The sequence below is a fragment of the Chelonia mydas genome, chromosome 6 (genome assembly GCF_015237465.2).
Source record: "Chelonia mydas isolate rCheMyd1 chromosome 6, rCheMyd1.pri.v2, whole genome shotgun sequence".
NCBI lineage: Eukaryota > Metazoa > Chordata > Testudines > Cheloniidae > Chelonia > Chelonia mydas.
In genome coordinates, this window is record NC_051246.2 from 17,963,851 (window position 1) to 17,981,889 (window position 18,039).

Consider the following 18,039-nt stretch of genomic DNA (forward strand, 5'->3'; position numbering starts at 1 on the left):
ACAAACAAACTTCCTGTCAGTGCAGAGCTGCCAGAATGGCAATGAGTTCCTCTGACAGGCTCCCTGCATTCCCGCCCACCCTTGGACTCTGGCCAACAAGCTGGGGAAAGCTGCCAAGGCAGAGAGAACCCGAGGCTTGCACAACACAACACACGGCGTCCCACTAGCCAGACAGCTAGGCAGAGTAAGTGAAGGCAGCGGGTCAGCCCCCTGCATTCCCCCTGACAGACACTCATTGAGGCAGGGAGACCCTGGGGATGGGGGGCTGTGGGGAGTGGGAGATCCCCAAGGGGCTGGGGGGAGATTGTTAGATTGATGGGGGAGAGTGGGAGATCCCCAAAGAACTGGGGGACGATTGTTAGATTGGTGGGGGGGGGGCTGTGGGGAGTGGGAGATCCCCAAGGGGCTGGGGGGAGATTGTTAGATTGGTGGGGGGCTGTGGGGAGTGGGACATCCCCAAGGGGCTGGGGGGAGATTGTTAGATTGATGGGGGGGAGTGGGAGATCCCCAAGGAACTGGGGGGCAATTATTAAGTTGGCAGGGGGCTGTGGGGAGTGGGAGATCCCTGAGGAACTGGGGGTGATTGTTAGGTTGGGGGGCAGGGGGAGGGGAGTGGGAGATCCCCAAGGAACTGGGGGGCAATCGTTAGATTGGCACTTGCATTGTGGTAGTTTTGAATCCATCAAGAGTTCTGAACAGCTGGAGTCAAAATGTGTCTCTGCCAATTTCCTTCTCTCTGTTTCTTTCTGAGTCCATCATTTCATTTCTTCCTCCATCCTCCTTATTCCCCTGTGAGCTTCTCTCTTCCCCCTCCCTCTTATCTTTCCTCCTCCTCCTCTGCATCTCTTACTCTATCCCTCCCTCCCATAGGGAGCTCGCCCTGGGATCTGGTCTCCTAAATACTTTGTCCCCCCTCCTCACCTTTTGTCCTTCCCTTTGTTTCCTTCTCCCTCCCTCTAGCTTTTCTACTGTATCTTCCCCTCCACACCAATTCTGTTTTTCCCTCTCTCACTCTCTCTCTTCCTGTAAAAAGAAAAGGAGGACTTGTGGCATCTTAGAGACTAACAAATTTATTTGAGCATAAGCTTTCGTGAGCCACATCTGATGAAGTGAGCTGTAGCTCACGAAAGCTTATGCTCAGATAAATTGGTTAGTCTCTAAGGTGCCACAAGTCCTCCTTTTCTTTTTGCGAATACAGACTAACACGGCTGCTACTCTGAAACCTCTCTTCCTGTTGTTTCATTTCTCACACTCTCCCCCGCCCCCATCTCTGTTTGGTTCTGTTGTTTCCCAGGCCCTGCTTTCTCCCAGCAAATGGGGGGTGTCCTCCTTCCCTGCTTTGGCCTCCTCTCTCTCACCCCCACCCACTCCCTTATCCTTATCCCCTGGAATTTCTTCTCCCTTTGCCAGGCAGGGGGAATGTCAGGAAGTAACCCACATGCTTGGCATGGAGCAATCTTTGAGTGTGTCCATGCTGCTGTCAGAGGTCTGACTGCAGCGCTGTGGCATACCCGCACTAGCTTTCATCGAGCTAGTGTGGAACAAAATTGCAAAGATGTGAGCTGTCCAAGCCCGCCCTGGATCCTAGGGACCTACTCATATTGCTAGTCCACCAGTCTTCACAGCAGTCTACCCAGTGCGGGGTTACTTGCCCCATGACTCCTTCCCCACTCCCTGAAGCCTACAGCCTCATCACTTCCAGGTGCCTGGGACGTGACAGGGGCCAGGATCTGTCCCCACAGAATGCAGCCACAGGACTGGCCTCAATGGCCCCGGCACTGCCTTTCAGTGGAGCTGGGATTTGCCCCTCCCCCAGCTCCTTCTGGAAACCCTAAGGGGTAAATCACTGGGATCATTGTACATCGAATATCTATGGGACTTCTCCCTGGGGATCCCATAGCAAGCAGACCCCTAGGATCTCCCCTAGGATCCCCCTAGTTAGCTCACCCCTGGGATCTCTCCCCTGGGATCCCCTTGGCCAACAGGCCCCTGGGATCTCTCCCATGGGGTCTGCTTAGCAAGCAGGCCCCTGGGATCTCTCCCCTGGGATCCCCTTGGAGAACAGGCCCCAGGGATCTCTCCCCTGAGATCCCCCTCATGAGCAGGCCCCTGAAACATCTCCTACAGGATCCCCTTAGCGAGCAGGCCCCTGGGGTCTTTCCTCTGGGATCCCCGTAGTGAGCAGGCCCTTGGGACGTCTCCTCTGGGATCCCCCTAGCAAGCAGGCCCCTGGGGTCTTTGCTCTGGGATCCCCTTAGTGAGCAAGCCCCTGGGGTCTCTCTCTGAGATTCCCCTAGCAAGCAGGCCCCTGGGGTCGCTCCTCTGGGATCCCCTGAGTGAGCAGGCCCTTGGGACCTCTCCTATGGGATCCCCTTAGCGAGCAGGCCCTGGGATCTCTCCTCTAGGAGCCCCTTAGCCAGCAGGTCCCTGGGATCTCTTCCATGGGATCCCCTTAGCGAGCAGACCCCTGGGATGCCCATAGCAAGCTCACCCTTCCTCTATAGGCTATTTGTCTGAAGGGATTCCCCAGCTAGGAAGGAGTCGGCTGTCCCATTCCATTGGCATGAAGTGGAGGATTCTCCTCTGCCTGACTCCCGCAGTGGGGAGCTGCCATTCCTCTGCCCCGGCCTTGTCCTGCTACTGACCCCAACTTCCCCATTCTCTCCACAGCTGGCACCGAAATGGCAGCAACAGTGACAGAATCCGGGGGGATGAAGGTCATCACAGAGGTCGTCCCGCAGACTGACCCCCGGGCTGCACAGCTGGACTCAACGGCTCCACAGCCCAGCTCCGCCCAGGTCAAAGGCTTCAGGAAGGCACAGCCCAAGGCACTGGGGGTGAGGGTCTGACATCTCTGCTGGATGAACGAAGGGGAACTGAGAGTGACCCACCCCCGCACAGTGCACTTAGTGAGGGGCAGCGGGGCTCTTCCCCTCGGGTCACTAGGAAACTAACGGACTCTCCTTCCCTTCACTTGCAAGGATGCTGTGGGTGAGGCCTAGAGGAGCAAGAATTAACTCTTCACTGGGTGTGGGGGGGGTGGCTTAGAATTGGAACCCGCGCCTGCACATTCAGCCCTTGCCTGGCTGCTGAGGTGGCCCAACAAGGGGCCCAGCTAGCGCCAGCTGAACTGTAAGCGTCACCCCCCACTGGATGGTCACGTAGCCCCTTGCATCCCTAAAGATTCCACGCTGCAGCTCCAGCCGCTGAAATGCAGCCACCTCTGGGGTGACGCACAGCAACTGTGCAGCAGCCATATGCAAGTGAAACAGCGGGAGGGAAATTTGGGGAAGGCAGTGAGTAATTCCATGAGCCAGGATGCCACAGCTAACCTCCCCCTTTGGCATCTTAAAAGACCATGTGTGACCTCAGTCTTATCTCTGCTCCAAAAGGCAAGTGCCCCACTTACCCTAGGGAGCCGGTCTGGACCTAACCCCAAGTGAAGAACCCCCCTATTGCATCACCAGCCTCCCACAGTGCTATTAACACAGCCTGCGCCCCGTTTAGCTGGCAAGAGCTGGCAAGAGCACACCACGGAGTGCTACAGCTGCAGGGTTTCCTAGCTTAACAGCTTCCTGGCATTCAAAGGCATAAACATCTCCCCGTATGCCCAGAAAAATGCTGGCCAGCCAGCCAATGTAAGGCAGAGAGGATTATCGCCATGGGAGGATTTTGGTGCCTCAGCCCAGTTGATTTCCCCCATCTGCTCTCATTCTGCTGATAAGTTTAGGGTCAGGGGCTAACCTAAGGGCTGCCGCTGAGCATGTGTGTCTCAGACACTGTGGGTCATCAGGAGACGAGCTCCTCCAGGAACGGAGATCTGAAGTGGCGATGTGAGGGGAGTCGCAATTTGTTCCCCGGGTGGGGTGGGGGGAGAATAAACAGAAAATAATGACAATGGCAGAAGTGGGGATGCAGCTGCTGTTCATAACGGTACTGGGGATGGTAAAGACGATGGTTAGCATTGATGGTGGGGGTGATGGCAGTGATGATGTTGGCAGGGTGATGGGGCAATGATGATAATGTTGGTGGGGGTGGTGGGAGTGATGATGATAATTGCAGGGTGATGGGGTTGTCAGAGGTGATGGTGGTGATGATGTTAGCCGGATGATGGGGTTGATGATGTTGGCAGTGTGATGGGGTGATGATATTGATGGGATTAGTGATGGGATTAGTGGGGCTAATGGTGAGGGTGATGAGGTTGGTGGGGCTGATGGCAGTGATGATGTTGGCAGGGTGATGGGGTTGATGGGGTGAGGAGGTTAGTGGGGGTGATGGCGGTGATGGGGTTGACGGGGTGATGGGGTTCGCAGGGTGATGGGGTTGGTGGGGCTGATGGCGGTGATGATGGTGGGGGTGCTGAGGTTGGTGAAGGTGATGGCAGTGATGGGGTTGGCGGGATGATGATGGTGGGGGTGATGATTTTGGCAGGGTGATGGGGGTGATGTTGGCAGGATGATGCGGTTGGTTGGGCTGATGGCGGTGATGATGTTGGCAGGATGATGGGGTGATGGGGTTGGTGGCTGTGATGACATTGGCAGGGTGATGGGCTGATGGTGGTGATGACGGTGGGGGTGATGAGGTTGGTAAGGGTGATGGCGGTGATGGGGTTGGCGGGGTGATGAGGTTGGCAGTGATGATGATGGTGGGGTGATGATGTTAGCAGGGTAATGGGGTGATGGCGGGGTGATGGAGGTAATGATGTCAGTGGTGATGGCTATGGTGATAACAGTGATGCCATAGATCATGGTAATGGTGCTGCACATATTGTGTATAAGTGACACCAAGCTCCATCTCCTCTTCCCCTCTAGGCCATACAGATCATATCTGGTTTCACGCAGATCTCCTTTGGGATTGCCTTGATGATAACTGAATCCCCAGCCCCAGCCCTCACTGTGGCCAGCGGAGTCTACTTTTGGATTGGCTTCCTGGTAGGCACAGCCAGCTCCGGGAGTGAGGAGCTCAGCCCTTTAATCCAGTTTCGGGGGCGGCAGGGGGGTGTCTCAACAAATCTGCTCTGGGATATGCCCTGAACTCCGGCACAGAAGGCGGTGAGCATAGCCAGGCAGGCTTTCAGAATAACAGGGAGTGTGCTATGCACTGAGCCCTTGGGAGGGGCGGAGAAGGTGGTGGTGACCCTGCAAATGCTTTCAGGGTGGCCTCACTCCCCCTAGGATGGGTCCGTTTACTCAACCTGTGGCAGCTCCATCGGGCCCCCCATGGTGCAGGGTCACGGCATGCAGATGTGCATGACCCTGGGCCAGCATGCCATCATCAGCGCTCACACACATTTTGGGATGCAGACCTGCAAATGAGGCTCATGGAAACGTGGGCGAGACCCCTGAACGCTGGGGCAGACTGGCAACCCTACCCCTATGACATTGCTCCGCCCCCATCCTGCCCCAGATCAGATCCATCCCCCCACCCCCACACTCCTCAGGCTGGTGTGAGGGTGGGGTTCAGTCTGCTAGTTTTCACCCCACAATCACCGCTCCAACGGAGAGGCCCCAGCTCTGGCAGGGAAGAACTCTCGGATATGATGGAAATTCACCCCTACATTCAATCAGGCTCCACTGTGTATACACCCCAGTCTGGGAGATGGTGGATCTTTGCCTCCCACCAGTGGCTGCGCCCCATAAGACACTACTGAAACTGATGCAGCCATCAGCAGGGGACTAAATTGGCCCTTATTCTTAGATCAAGAGGCTCATGCAATTCTCTCTCTGAGTCCCAAGCTCAGGGTCAGTTACCTGTGCATACAGGCTTTAGGCTTCTGTCCATCTGTCAGGGAGGCAATGGATCCACGTGGTGACATGGAGGGAAAGCAAATCCTACCTGGAGAATTTTACAGCTACCCTGCCATACGGAAACGCCCAGCAGATTGCACTGTGGCTCTGGACAACGAGCCTTCGGCTTCTGAGAATTTGGGAAAATCCCAGCTCCTCTGGGCTGCTCTGCAGTGGGATAAAAGGAGAGGGAGTCCCATGAGATGGGACTTGAGAGCCTGTGAGACCTCAATCCCACCATTAATCTCCCGAAACCTGAATTTGGGTCTCTTTACACCTTGATCCTAGTGACAATCTCGTGTCATCTTCTGGGGCAGGGCTTCCATGGCCCATAATCCTGTGGGGTTCATTCCACCCAGTTCCAGCGTGTGCGTGATTTTGAGTGGGATGGGAACCTGCCTATAACTCTTCCCCATTTGCTGTTCCCTGGGCAGCTCGTGTCCTCGGGATCCGTGCTGGTGGAGACTGAGAGAAGAGAAAGCATCTGGCTGGTAAATATCCTCCAAGCATTTTTGTTCATGGGAGTGGGACTGGTGCATGGCTGCACTCCAGCTAGCCACAGTGGCTGATGGCACCTAGGAGGCCCTACGTAGCCTGGACGCAAATTTCAGAAGCCCTGAGCCTGCTTTAACTCAGGCCATTTCTACCCTGCAGCTGGGAGGTGGGATTCCCAGCTCAGGCATGTGAACATGCGCTAGCTCTGCAGTGTGGCCATGGCAGCATGGGTGGTGGCCCCGAGTACAACCCTGTCCAAGATCCTAAGTACGTACTCAGGTTACCTGGCTCGTGCTGCTGAGGCCAGCACTGCTAGTTTTAGGTGTTAGCTTGAGCAGAGCTTGCATGTGCATGTCTACCTGAGCTGGGAGTCACACCTCCCAGCTGCTATGTAGATGGACCCTTACACTAGGGGCTGGGATGTGTGAGGGTGGCTTTAACCACATTTGCCCAACCCTCTCCATTCCTGCATCCGCCTGAATGAAGATTTGGGCCCATGGACTTTGCTGGGAGTTGATGGGGCTCCGAGCATCACAAAATGGGGCCCTAGGACTCTAATACCACAACCGCATAATGATTCAGCCCCATCACCCCCTGCTGGACCAGATACTCTGTGTCCTCCAAGGCAACGTGCTCAGACTCCATAGGACCAGCACAGGAAATCCATTCCAGACCCCAGAGCTGCCCCACGTAGGCCACTCAGCCACAGCTGTTTCATCCCATGGACTATTGGCTCAGGTGCCTCAGCTGATGGGCCTTTAGAGATTACACCCATATTATAAATGTGCCATGAGGATGGCTTTTTAGTTAAGGCTTTGGCCTGGGGGGTCTGGAGAGCCGGCTTCTTTTCCCAGTCCTGCCACAGATTTGACCTCAGGCAAGGCATCGAATGTCTCTGTGCCCCAGTTCTACACCTGTAGAACGGGAGGCGGGGGACGGGGGTTATAACAGTCCTTTCTGCCTAGTCTGTTTGGACGGTAGGACCTTTGGGGCAGAGACTGCCTCTTGCTGTGCCCATGGGGCCGCCATCGCACTGGGGCACTGATCTCGGTGAGTGCTGTAACGATTGCAGATGTTGTGCCCTGCTCTCCTCTAATTGGCTGTGATTGATCCAGGTGAAAGTCTGCTACATTATCAGCGGCCTGGTCATCCTGGCTACCCTGGCGGCCGTGATCATTCACAGCGTGGAGATCGGTCAAGACATCCCGTGGTGCAGCATACTTGAGGGCAGCAAAATGACGCTGCTGAACTGCTCCCAATCTGTCTACGTGGGTACCTCTTCCACGCCGCCTGCTCCTGCAGCAATCCACAGCCTCTTTGAAGGGGTCTGACTGGGTCTAGCACTCCAGGGGACCTGGGATCATCCCTCTCAGGACCCACTGGCTCCGCAGCGTGGGAATAGAAACTCAGCAAGGGGCAACGAATCCATCTGTCCACCTGATTGGGGGTGGGGGGGGGGGTTCAATCAAACAAGAGTGGCGGGAAGCTGTAGTAGTTATTCATTAGACCAGGGTGGGTCAGGAGACCTCAGCTCTGTCACTGACTTGCTCTGCAACCCCACTCTGTGCCTCAGTTTCCCCATCTAGGAAATGGGGCTAATAGTGCCTTCCTCAGGTGGGTTGGCCATCAGAATGTTTGTGAAGCCCTTTGAGAGGCTCAGATGCAAGCGGTGCTGCCAACTCTTGCAGATCTATTTGAGTTGCACAATATTTGGTGTTTTTCTTAAAGCCCCAGCTCCTAGATTAGGCTGATTAGGTAAGACTCTCAGCTGCTGTTTAAAACCAAAAAAAAAGTAAGATTCCTCCAGCCTCCTGGCCATGGGGAACCAAAAGGCAAATAAAATGAACCCCACGTTTGTTTTTGTTTCTGTTTTAATCTCATGATTTTTACACCAAACTTGCAACCCTTTGAGGCCTGACTCATGATTTTTGCTTGCTTGAGACTGGCAATAAGTAGGGTGAGGTTCTTTAATGGGGTGCCTCCACAACAGCAGCATTGCCCCAGAGCTAGGTGGGGCCCACACTGAGAACTGGTACAACTCAGCACCCTGAGATTTAAAGAGACTAGTCTTTCCTTGGCCGGCCAGTATAACGATACCATCAGTATGTAGCCCGGAATGGGGACTGGATCGCGCAGGAGCTGTACAGCCTTATGGGAGGAAGCTCAGGAGTGGGTGTAGGGTCAGTGTGTGGGTATTATGGGTCCCCATAGCACCTGGTGCACAGCAGCTACTGGCTCTTTAGCTCAACCTGTAAAGACTCAATAATTTAGGTCTTGGGGTCCCTGGTTCAGTTCCCCAAGGGGCTAGCCAAGATGGTGGCTGATCCCCTACAATATAAAGTGAGTGCTTGTAATTTTAACACCGTTTCCAATACACCACACTCCAGAGGCTCCAAGCTCAATTCCTGGTGCGCCAGCCAAGATGGCAGCCATCACAATGGCCGTAGTGAGAGGAACAGTACAGAGACTATGCTTTTAATGCGTGGCCTTTACGGGGCCCATATTGTGCCATGATAAGCTGCAGCCCCCTTGGCCTGCCCCGATCCAACACAATGCTCCCCGCTTCCCCCTTCCTGCCCTCCATCCTGTTGCCAAACCCCCTTCCCTCAAAAACGCTAGGTGGGTCACTGAAATCTACCTGGGACACCATGGGTGTGACCTGGCCCAGGGCCCTGCCAAAACTGTGAGTGTCTCTGGTGAGCTTCACAGAGGAAGTGAGAACAAGGGGCAGGAGAAGAGCCAGAGATGAAGGAGGGACAGGGAGCTAGACTCTGAAACAAGATAGGCTCTGCCCAGCTCAGCCCTGGGAGGAGAAGGGATTCCCTTTGGCTGTACTGGGAGAGTCACTGCCTAATGCAGCCAATTTGAGTCCTAGCTAGTGCCACGCAGGACCCAACACATAGTATGTCTGTCCACTGGATGGCTGGGCCCCCTTGCCATGCCCTGCCCCCTATCAGGGCATGTGCAGAGAGGAGAGCTCAGGCAGTCCTCACCCGCTCGCTGTGTAGTAATGACACTTCCCAGCTGGGGGACAGGCCTCCCCTGGGGCGAGATGGCTCCATGCAGTGGGGTTGCTGGATGACCTCACCTGGGCTTTCTTCCCCACAGATTCTGAGTCACGGGATTAACTCAGTGTTCATCCTGCTGTGCCTGCTGGAGCTGTGCACGGCCATCGCCGCCCTGGTGTTCGGACACAAGGCCATGAAACAGCAGGACTACACACGGATGGTGAGGCTGGAGCCCAGACACACTCCCTGCCGCCCAACCCTGGAGCAACTGCGCGCAAACCGTGCTCCTCACCTCAGGCCTGATTCATAGCCCATTGACATCAGCAGCAAGACTCCCATTCCCTTAGCCCTGGAGAGACCTCCTGCCCCATTGCTCTGACAATGGAGCCACCAGCTGAGCCCTCATGGACGTCAGTGAGGGTTTGTCCAGGGATTTCAATTGGAGCAAGGTCAGATCCCCTTGACCCCTTTCCTTGGGGAAAGGGGAATTCATTGCCCATGTTGGATCAGTCCAGCGCTTTACCTCTATGTTGATCCACCAATGGATTCTAATCCTGCCCTGGATGAACCACGGTCAGAAAAGGCAGAGGTGGGGAGGGGCCGAATGCCGGTTTTCAGAGTGATCCTGATGAGATGGGAAAGTAAATTCTGTTCTCTGATTATTCCCCAGGTGCTGTGATGGAACAGAGGCCAGCTCTGCTCCTCCCACCCCCAGGTGCACTGAGAACATGACAGAGATTTCCCACACTGGAGCCACAGCGACATGGACCCTTGGCCACATCTTCACTGTCCCAGGCAGGATGGCAGAGGGAGCAAACTCTGAGCCCCAACATCTCCTGCAGCCCACCTACCTCCCCTCCCCAACTCTTCTGTGTCTAGGGATAGCGGCGAATGCTGAGCCAGACACCACTATTCCTGAGCCCCCCAACTGAGAGATGAGAGCAGCTTTAACGCTCAAACTATCCCCTGACTTTCCCCAGAAACTCTCCTGTCTGTAACCTACTGCAGCCCATGACCTCTCTCAGGACCCTACTCACAGAATCCCCTCATGGACTCTGATCCCTGAACTTCCCCCCTCCCTCCTGACACTAGGAGGCAGGAGTTAACTCTGATTTTCTACACCCCAAAACCCTCCCCTGACTCCCAAAAGCTCCAGCCTGTATGGGGATGGTGAAAATAAACTGACCCCCACACACCTTCCCTGGCCCCTCAAACTCGCCAGTCAGTAATGGGGGAGGAGATGGAATGAGACTGAACCCAGGGCCCCCTCTCCCCTCAAATCCTCCTATGATCCCTGGAATTCTCTGCAACTAGAGCAAAAGACAGCAAACTCCAAAGCCACTCCTTCCGTCCTGCTCACGCCTCTCCCCCAATTCCACAAACCCACCGGTCTGCACAGGCAAACAAGATGGATGGGGAAAGCAGTGGGAGTCAACAGGATTATGGAGTAGAAGACGACCTTTTTCTTGGTCTTTGCCCCCTGGTTCCCTCACACAACTTAATTGCACCAAGACAGAGAGTGGGGGTCTGTTTAATTTTTTTTATTTGTGTTGCAGTAAAGGAGTACAGTAAGCAATGGGCTGTGGATAGAAGGTAACAGATTTTGTAGCCAGATATAAACACGTCTATTACGTGATGGAACATACAGGGCAGCGCGTGATATAAAAAAACCAAACCACTAGAGACATGACATCCTGATTGTCCCAGAACAGAGCAGTGATGCCATGATCTCCATGTAAATGCCACATTCAGCCCTCATGTAGCTCCTGATGTCTTGGGCTTCCACCAAGAACTTGGCCATTTTGTCTCCTGAAAATCCTCACTTGTTCTCCCTTCATGTTGTATTATCCATCCAGACCACATGTTTTATGGACCAGCCCTTAGCACTTGAGTTCTTTGCTGATTTCCAGGTCCTTAGAATGATTTCTTCAGCCACTGCTGATGCTCTCAAACTACATATTTCTGAGGGAAAGTCAAACCCTTAGCAGCCTTCAGGACTTATAGAATAAAGTTCTTAGGACTGCCAGGGTTACTGCTGTTTAGAATCACATTCACTCACCCCCTAACTTCTTTCCAATCTTCTTTGGCTTTATGGCAGCTCTTTCATTCTGAGGATCATGTCATAAAAGAAAGATCTTCTCACTGATCCCCCTTCCCTTCCAGTATCCCAGTTGTCTTCCAGTACCTCACCTCTCCCATTGCTTGGATCTTAAAATGTCTCATTTTGTAACCCCCCAGGAAGGATTCAGTAGGCCACAGTGGGAAAGCCACACCTCTAGGGCTATATAAATGTATCAGGTTTCCTTGTTCCCTTCACAGCTCCAGCAAGAATCCACCTCTTGTGTGTATTGCCAGGTTCATTCTCCTGGGTACCATGCAAATGCTAAAGATGAATTTTTTTTATTTTTTGCTATATTAACCTGAGCTTACAGTATTATTATAACAAATGTTCCCACAGAATGTTATGTCTATCTACATCCCTATCTGTCCATTCGAAACCAAGCTTACCTCTCGAATTTGAGAAGTGGTGGCTAGAGGTTAGAACCTTACCAGTCTGGATTCTGAGTTGTACTGACTAGAGCTGGTCAAGAATTTTTCAGCAAAAAAAATTTGTGTGCGTGTGTGTGGAAATGCCAATTCACTGAAACCAAAACGGTTTGTGGGAAAAGGGTGGTTTTGAGGAACTTCTTGTTTTGAAAAATTTTGGGACAAAAGAGTTAGAATTTTATTTTTGAAACAAAAAAAATAATTTTTTTCAATGCAAAACTAGTTTTTGTTTAGAAATCTATGCTAATGATAGGGGGGAAAAGTTAATTTAAAAAGATAAAAATCAAAATGAAATGTTTTGATCGATCCAAACTAAAAAAAATTTCAGATTTTTCAGTTTGCAAAATTTTTTGAGATTTTGACATTTCATCCCAATTTGGGCCAAGAAAAATTTCAAAATCTCAAAAATTTTATCCAGATGGGAACTGTTTTCTACCCAGTTTTACTAATCAGTACTCACAGTTCTAGTTGACTGCACTGGGCATTGCAGATATTCAGCGCTGCTTAGGGTCAGCTGTTAGGCAATGACAGCAGAAAAGTATTATATAGACTGGATCAGAACACCAGAATTGTCCCATGGAACTTTCCACAGGAAAAATTGTGTTTTGAAATTTTCCCATTGGAAAATGTTGGTTTTCTGTGGGGCATTTCAAAACAAAATTAGTGTGGTTTTTTTTGCTTTAGTTTTGAAATGCCACTTTGAAACAAAACAAAAGAGATTTATTGTTGCATTTCAAAATGTAGATTTGAAATTAAAAATTTCAATGTATTTCAATTTAAACTCTTTCATTTCAGCTTTTGAAAACTGGAGAAATTAGGGTGGTTACCCCCCCTCCCTTTTTTCACTTTTTCCAGTGAAGAAAAATGGGGAACAAGTTGAGCGAAGTAAAAATAAAATGAAACACTTGTTCACACTTTTTTCAGTTATAAAAGAAATTACAAATTAGAGAAAGTAGCACTTTTAATGACTTTTTAAAAAACTTTTTTCACATCTTTTCAGTTCAAAAAAGCTAAAAAGTGTGAAAGAGCTTTTCACTTTTTTAACTCTTCCAAGTTGGAAGAAGTTTAAAAAAGGGGGCGGGGGGGGGGGGGGGATTTCAACAACTGTTTTGCTTCCTCCATTGAAAAAAACAAAGAGGAGAAAGTCACCGAATGAGGAACTTCCAAAACATCCCCAAACCCAAAGGAAAACTGAACTTTTTCAGTATCCGAAACAAAACAACATTTTAAGTCAAAAATTAAAGAATAAATGTTCCTTTAGTTGTGGAATGTCAACAAAAAGGCTTATTGCAAAATGTCACTTCAAAATACCCTGGACATTTATTCCTTAGGAAAAGGCTTGTTTACATAAGGAAACTGACCAGAATAATTATTTCAGAATAGCTCCCCATCTGGACATTCTATTCCAGAATAAAAGTCACTTTACTCCAGAATGTGCTTCCAAAGTGGAGTAACTTATTCTGGAATGAAATCACTTTTATTCTGGAATAGAGCGTCCAACTATTCTGGTCAATATGGTGCTGACAAACTGTAACATAAGAGAATCAAGAAAGTGGTTACAATGCAAACCGCTAAACAGTTTTACATACACCAGTACAGAGGAAACTGTGTGAACTTCTCTGGCCTATGTTCTATAGAAGGTCAGACTAGAATGGTCTAATGGCACCTTCTGGCCTTAAAAGCTATGAATCTCAATCTCTGGAAAATGAGGTCCATGGGACACTCTGCCTTGTTTAAAATGGTAAACGGGCAGCTTCAGGATTCTGCTTAGAGCTCACGCCTTTTCTTGTATCAATCACACAATGAATGTCTTTTCTGCATATAACCAGCACATGGCAATATCAGCGTTAGCGCTGAAGAGAATAACTGTATAATGCTGCTGTTCTGAACACCTGTGTTCTCATTTCAGTATATACCAGCCTCTCCCCGTGCCATTCCCTTTTCAGATTAAAAGTGATATTCTGTGAAATGCTTTGTTCCTCCTTCCCAGCAATGGAGGGAGGTGGCAATGGAGGGAGAGAGAAAGAGGCATGGATGAAGGTGGCAGTGATGGAGGGGAGGGAGGAGGTAGGGATGGAGAGGGTGTGACGTTCCCCTCTGGTGTTATCCAGACCGGTGATCTGCTAGGTCACCCCAATCCTTGACTCTGAGAGCCAGCCTTACTCTGCTCTGCTTTGAGAACCCCCACACATGAGCTGTTCACACACAGCCTCTGGCATGTCAGCTGCTCCTTGGATTGTGCAACCAAATCACACTAGCCAATATCTCCAGTCCCAGACACAACCCTAGGAACCTCCATCTTGCAGAGTTCAGTTATGCCCGCTGGACACTGCAAGCTTATATGAGTTCGTCAATTTAACAAAGAAATTGATATGCACCAGGCTTGTTATCCCAAGGGGAGTCTCTGACATGCTTCAAACCAAACGCACTGCTTCAGATAGAATAAATTAAAAAAATGATTAACTTCAAAGATAGATTTTAAGTGATTATAAGTCAAAGCATGACAAGTCAGATTTGGTCAAATGAAATAAAAGCAAAACACATTCTAAGCTGATCTTAATGCTTTCAGTGCCCTTACAAACTTAGATGCTTCTCACCACAGGCTGGCTGGTTGCCCTTCAGCCAGGCTATATCCTTTGATCAGCACTTCAGTCGCTTGGTGGTCATGTCTGTAGATGGAGGTGGATGAGAGAGGAAGAGCATGGCAAATGTCTCTCCCTTTTATCATGTTCTTTCTTCCCTCTTGGCTTTGCGCCCCCCCCTTCAGGGTCAGGTGAGCATTACCTCATTGTAGTCCCTAACTGACCAAAGGAAGGGGGGTGACTCACTTGAGAGTCCAACAGATCCTTTCGTTGCTGCCTAGATCAGTGTCCTTTGTTCCTGTGAGGCTGGTCTGGGTTTGTCCCATACATACCCTGATGAGGTTTGAACTGCCCCTCTGCTCTTGGAGAGTTTTACCTGGGCCTGTTTTAAGCCATGAGGACACATTTTCAGCCTCATAACTATTGTTATGAATTATACCTAATTGGTCACACACACAAACTGCTGCGAATTATACCTGACAGGTCACGCACACAAACTGCTGCGAATTATACCTGATAGGTCACGCACAAGAACTGCTACGAATTATACCTAATAGGTCACGCACAGTTCGAGTCTAGGCTGAGGCACACGAACAAAGTCCACAACTGCAGAGTTCCCAAAGATACTAAGTTTATTATGCTCAAGCGTGGTGCCCCCCTGCTAATTAAGAGGGGACCCCCCGCATTCAGGTTATACAAAGATTATATACCTTTTAGCAAAGCATGTTGTCCTTGTGCATCAGAAACCTTAGCCAATAGACAAACTCTTCCCTTATTTACCATTTATTCCTGCTACGTACATTCCCCGTGCTAAACCATTACTTTAACTACATTACATGGTTCTAAAGCAATGCATCAGTAACTTTTCTTATTAGGATGGGAGGCCCACATCTAGGCCAGGAGGCAGGGAGTTAGGAACAGACAAAGAACAGAAACCGGGAGTCGAGACAGGCTGGAAACAAGGGGGAGGGTTTTCACAGGAATGCAGTATCTAAGGAACACTCCTCCTGGTGCATGATGTGCTTGCTTTTAGACAATGATGGGCCCCAAACGAAAATGGAGTCACATATGCTAACTTTTCGTTAACACTATATACATGAAATTACAACCTATAATATTACTATGACAACAATTACTGTAACATCTCTATAACAACAATGTTCAGTGCATCATGAGCCTGCCGAAGACACCTGACATAACAGACTTTGCACTGGATACCGCACAATCATTTTATAAGGATGAACATGGGAGTGTAGGATGTTCCCACAATGTACACAACGTCACAGAGGGCTGATGGAGAATGAAAGTAGCTGTGATAAAGGGGAGAACAGAGGCGCAGGGATGGAGGTAGGCTGGATGGTACAGAGGATGCAGAGATGGAGGGAGGATGGACGGGGCAGGGGTGGAAGAGGCAGGGGAGGAGGGAACATGGACAGGGCAGGGGTGGAGGAAGCGAGGATGAAGGAGGCAGGGGTGGAGCATGGAGGAGTCAGGGAATGGGATGGATGGAGGAGGAAGGACATGGGGCTTTGCCCAGTATGGCTCATCATCCAGCCCACTCTGTTCCTCTGTGGGTGTCACCATAATAATGGGGGCCAGGGTCAGTTTTGGGGGGTTGCTCCCCGTTTCAAGGAAGTGTCGATGTCACACACTGGCCTAGCAAAACAATACACTGTGTGCCCCTCACAAACATGGCAGACATGGGGAAGGGGGGGCCTGAGAGCCCATCACAAGTATGGCGGCTGGGGTAGAGGTTTGGGGAGGGTTCCCTCCTTCCCTTTCCTGTAGGGTTGCCAGATGTCCAGTTTCTACCAGAACGCCTGGTCGAAAAGGGACCCTGGCAGCTCCGATCAGCACTGCTGACTGGGCTGTTAAAAGTCCACTTGGCACCAGCAGGGCAGGCAGGCTACCTGCCAGGCTCTCTGCATATCCTGGGAAGTGGCCAGCATGTCTCGCCAGCTCCTAGGCATAGGGGTGCCCATGGGGGCTCCGTACACTGCCCCTGCCCTGTGCACCGGCCCCACAGCTCCCATTGGCCGGGAACGGCAGCCAATGGGAGCTGTGGGGGCAGCGCCTGCAGGCACAGGCAGTGCATGGAACTACCAGTGGCCGCTATTCTGCCTAGGAGTCGAAGGGACACGGTGCTGCTTCCCGGGAGCCGCCTGAGGTAAGCGCCACCTTCACCCCCCAACACTCCCACCCTCTGCCTCAGCCCAGAGCCCCCTCCTGCCCCCCAAACTCCTCATCCCGGCCCCACCCCAGAGCCCACAACCCAGCCAGAGCCCTCAACCCCCCCCACGCTCCCACCCTCTGCCTCAGCCCAGAGCCCCCTCCTGCCCCCCAAACTCCTCATCCCGGCCCCACCCCAGAGCCCACAACCCAGCCTGAGCCCTCAACCCCCCCCCACGCTCCCACCCTCTGCCTCAGCCCAGAGCCCCCTCCTGCCCCCCAAACTCCTCATCCCAGCCCCACCCCAGAGCCCACAACCCAGCCAGAGCCCTCAACCCCCCCCCCCACGCTCCCACCCTCTGCCTCAGCCCAGAGCCCCCTCCTGCACCCCAAAATCCTCATCCCGGGCCCACCCCAGAGCCCACAACCCAGCCAGAGCCCTCAACCCCCCCCCCACGCTCCCACCCTCTGTCTCAGCCCAGAGCCCCCTCCTGCCCCCCAAACTCCTCATCCCGGCCCCACCCCAGAGCCCACAACCCAGCCTGAGCCCTCAACCCCCCCCCACGCTCCCACCCTCTGCCTCAGCCCAGAGCCCCCTCCTGCCCCCCAAACTCCTCATCCCAGCCCCACCCCAGAGCCCACAACCCAGCCAGAGCCCTCAACCCCCCCCCCCCACGCTCCCACCCTCTGCCTCAGCCCAGAGCCCCCTCCTGCACCCCAAAATCCTCATCCCGGGCCCACCCCAGAGCCCACAACCCAGCCAGAGCCCTCAACCCCCCCCACGCTCCCACCCTCTGCCTCAGCCCAGAGCCCCCTCCTGCCCCCCAAACTCCTCATCCCGGGCCCACCCCAGAGCCCACAACCCAGCCGGAGCCCTCAACCCCCCCCCCCACGCTCCCACCCTCTGCCTCAGCCCAGAGCCCCCTCCTGCACCCCAAAATCCTCATCCCGGGCCCACCCCAGAGCCCACAACCCAGCCGGAGCCCTCAACCCCCCCCCCCACGCTCCCACCCTCTGCCTCAGCCCAGAGCCCCCTCCTGCCCCCCAAACTCCTCATCCCGGCCCCACCCCAGAGCCCACAACCCAGCCGGAGCCCTCAACCCCCCCCCCCCACGCTCCCACCCTCTGCCTCAGCCCAGAGCCCCCTCCTGCCCCCCAAACTCCTCATCCCGGCCCCACCCTCACCCTCTGCGTGGTGAAAATGGGAAAGTGAGCAAGGTTGGGAGAGAGAAAGGGGGGAAAGGGCGAGGCCCCGAAAAAGTGGTGGGTAGGGGCGGCACTTCGGGGCAGTGGGCGGAGCAAGGGCAGGGGCAAGGGTGTTCCGGTTTCTGCCGTTAGAAAGTTTCCTTCTGATGCTCCCTCACAAACATGGCGGACGGGGGGCGGGCTCGTCACTGGTTCCCCTCACAAACATGGCGGACAGGGGGCGGGCTCGTCACTGGTTCCCCTCAC

General features: G+C 52.6%; 1 protein-coding gene across 1 annotated transcript; it reads left to right on the plus strand.

The window, feature by feature from the left end:
• Positions 1-7: 7 nt before the first annotated feature.
• Positions 8-13,805, plus strand: LOC102930605. Its single transcript, XM_007070082.4, has 7 exons — positions 8-184; positions 2,671-2,837; positions 4,812-4,931; positions 6,221-6,277; positions 7,397-7,549; positions 9,390-9,509; positions 9,960-13,805. Exons 2-7 carry the CDS (start codon positions 2,682-2,684, stop codon positions 9,966-9,968), a joined length of 615 nt encoding a protein of 204 aa, XP_007070144.1. The 5' UTR covers positions 8-184; positions 2,671-2,681; the 3' UTR covers positions 9,969-13,805.
• Positions 13,806-18,039: the final 4,234 nt, after the last annotated feature.

Coding starts and splice junctions, on each gene's coding strand:
- LOC102930605 (XM_007070082.4), top strand. CDS start 2,682: ATGGCAGCAACAGTGACAGAATCCGGGGGGATGAAGGTCATCACAGAG. Junction 2,838..4,811: donor CACAGCCCAAGGCACTGGGG/GTGAGGGTCTGA, acceptor CTTCCCCTCTAG/GCCATACAGATCATATCTGG. Junction 7,550..9,389: donor ACTGCTCCCAATCTGTCTAC/GTGGGTACCTCT, acceptor TCTTCCCCACAG/ATTCTGAGTCACGGGATTAA.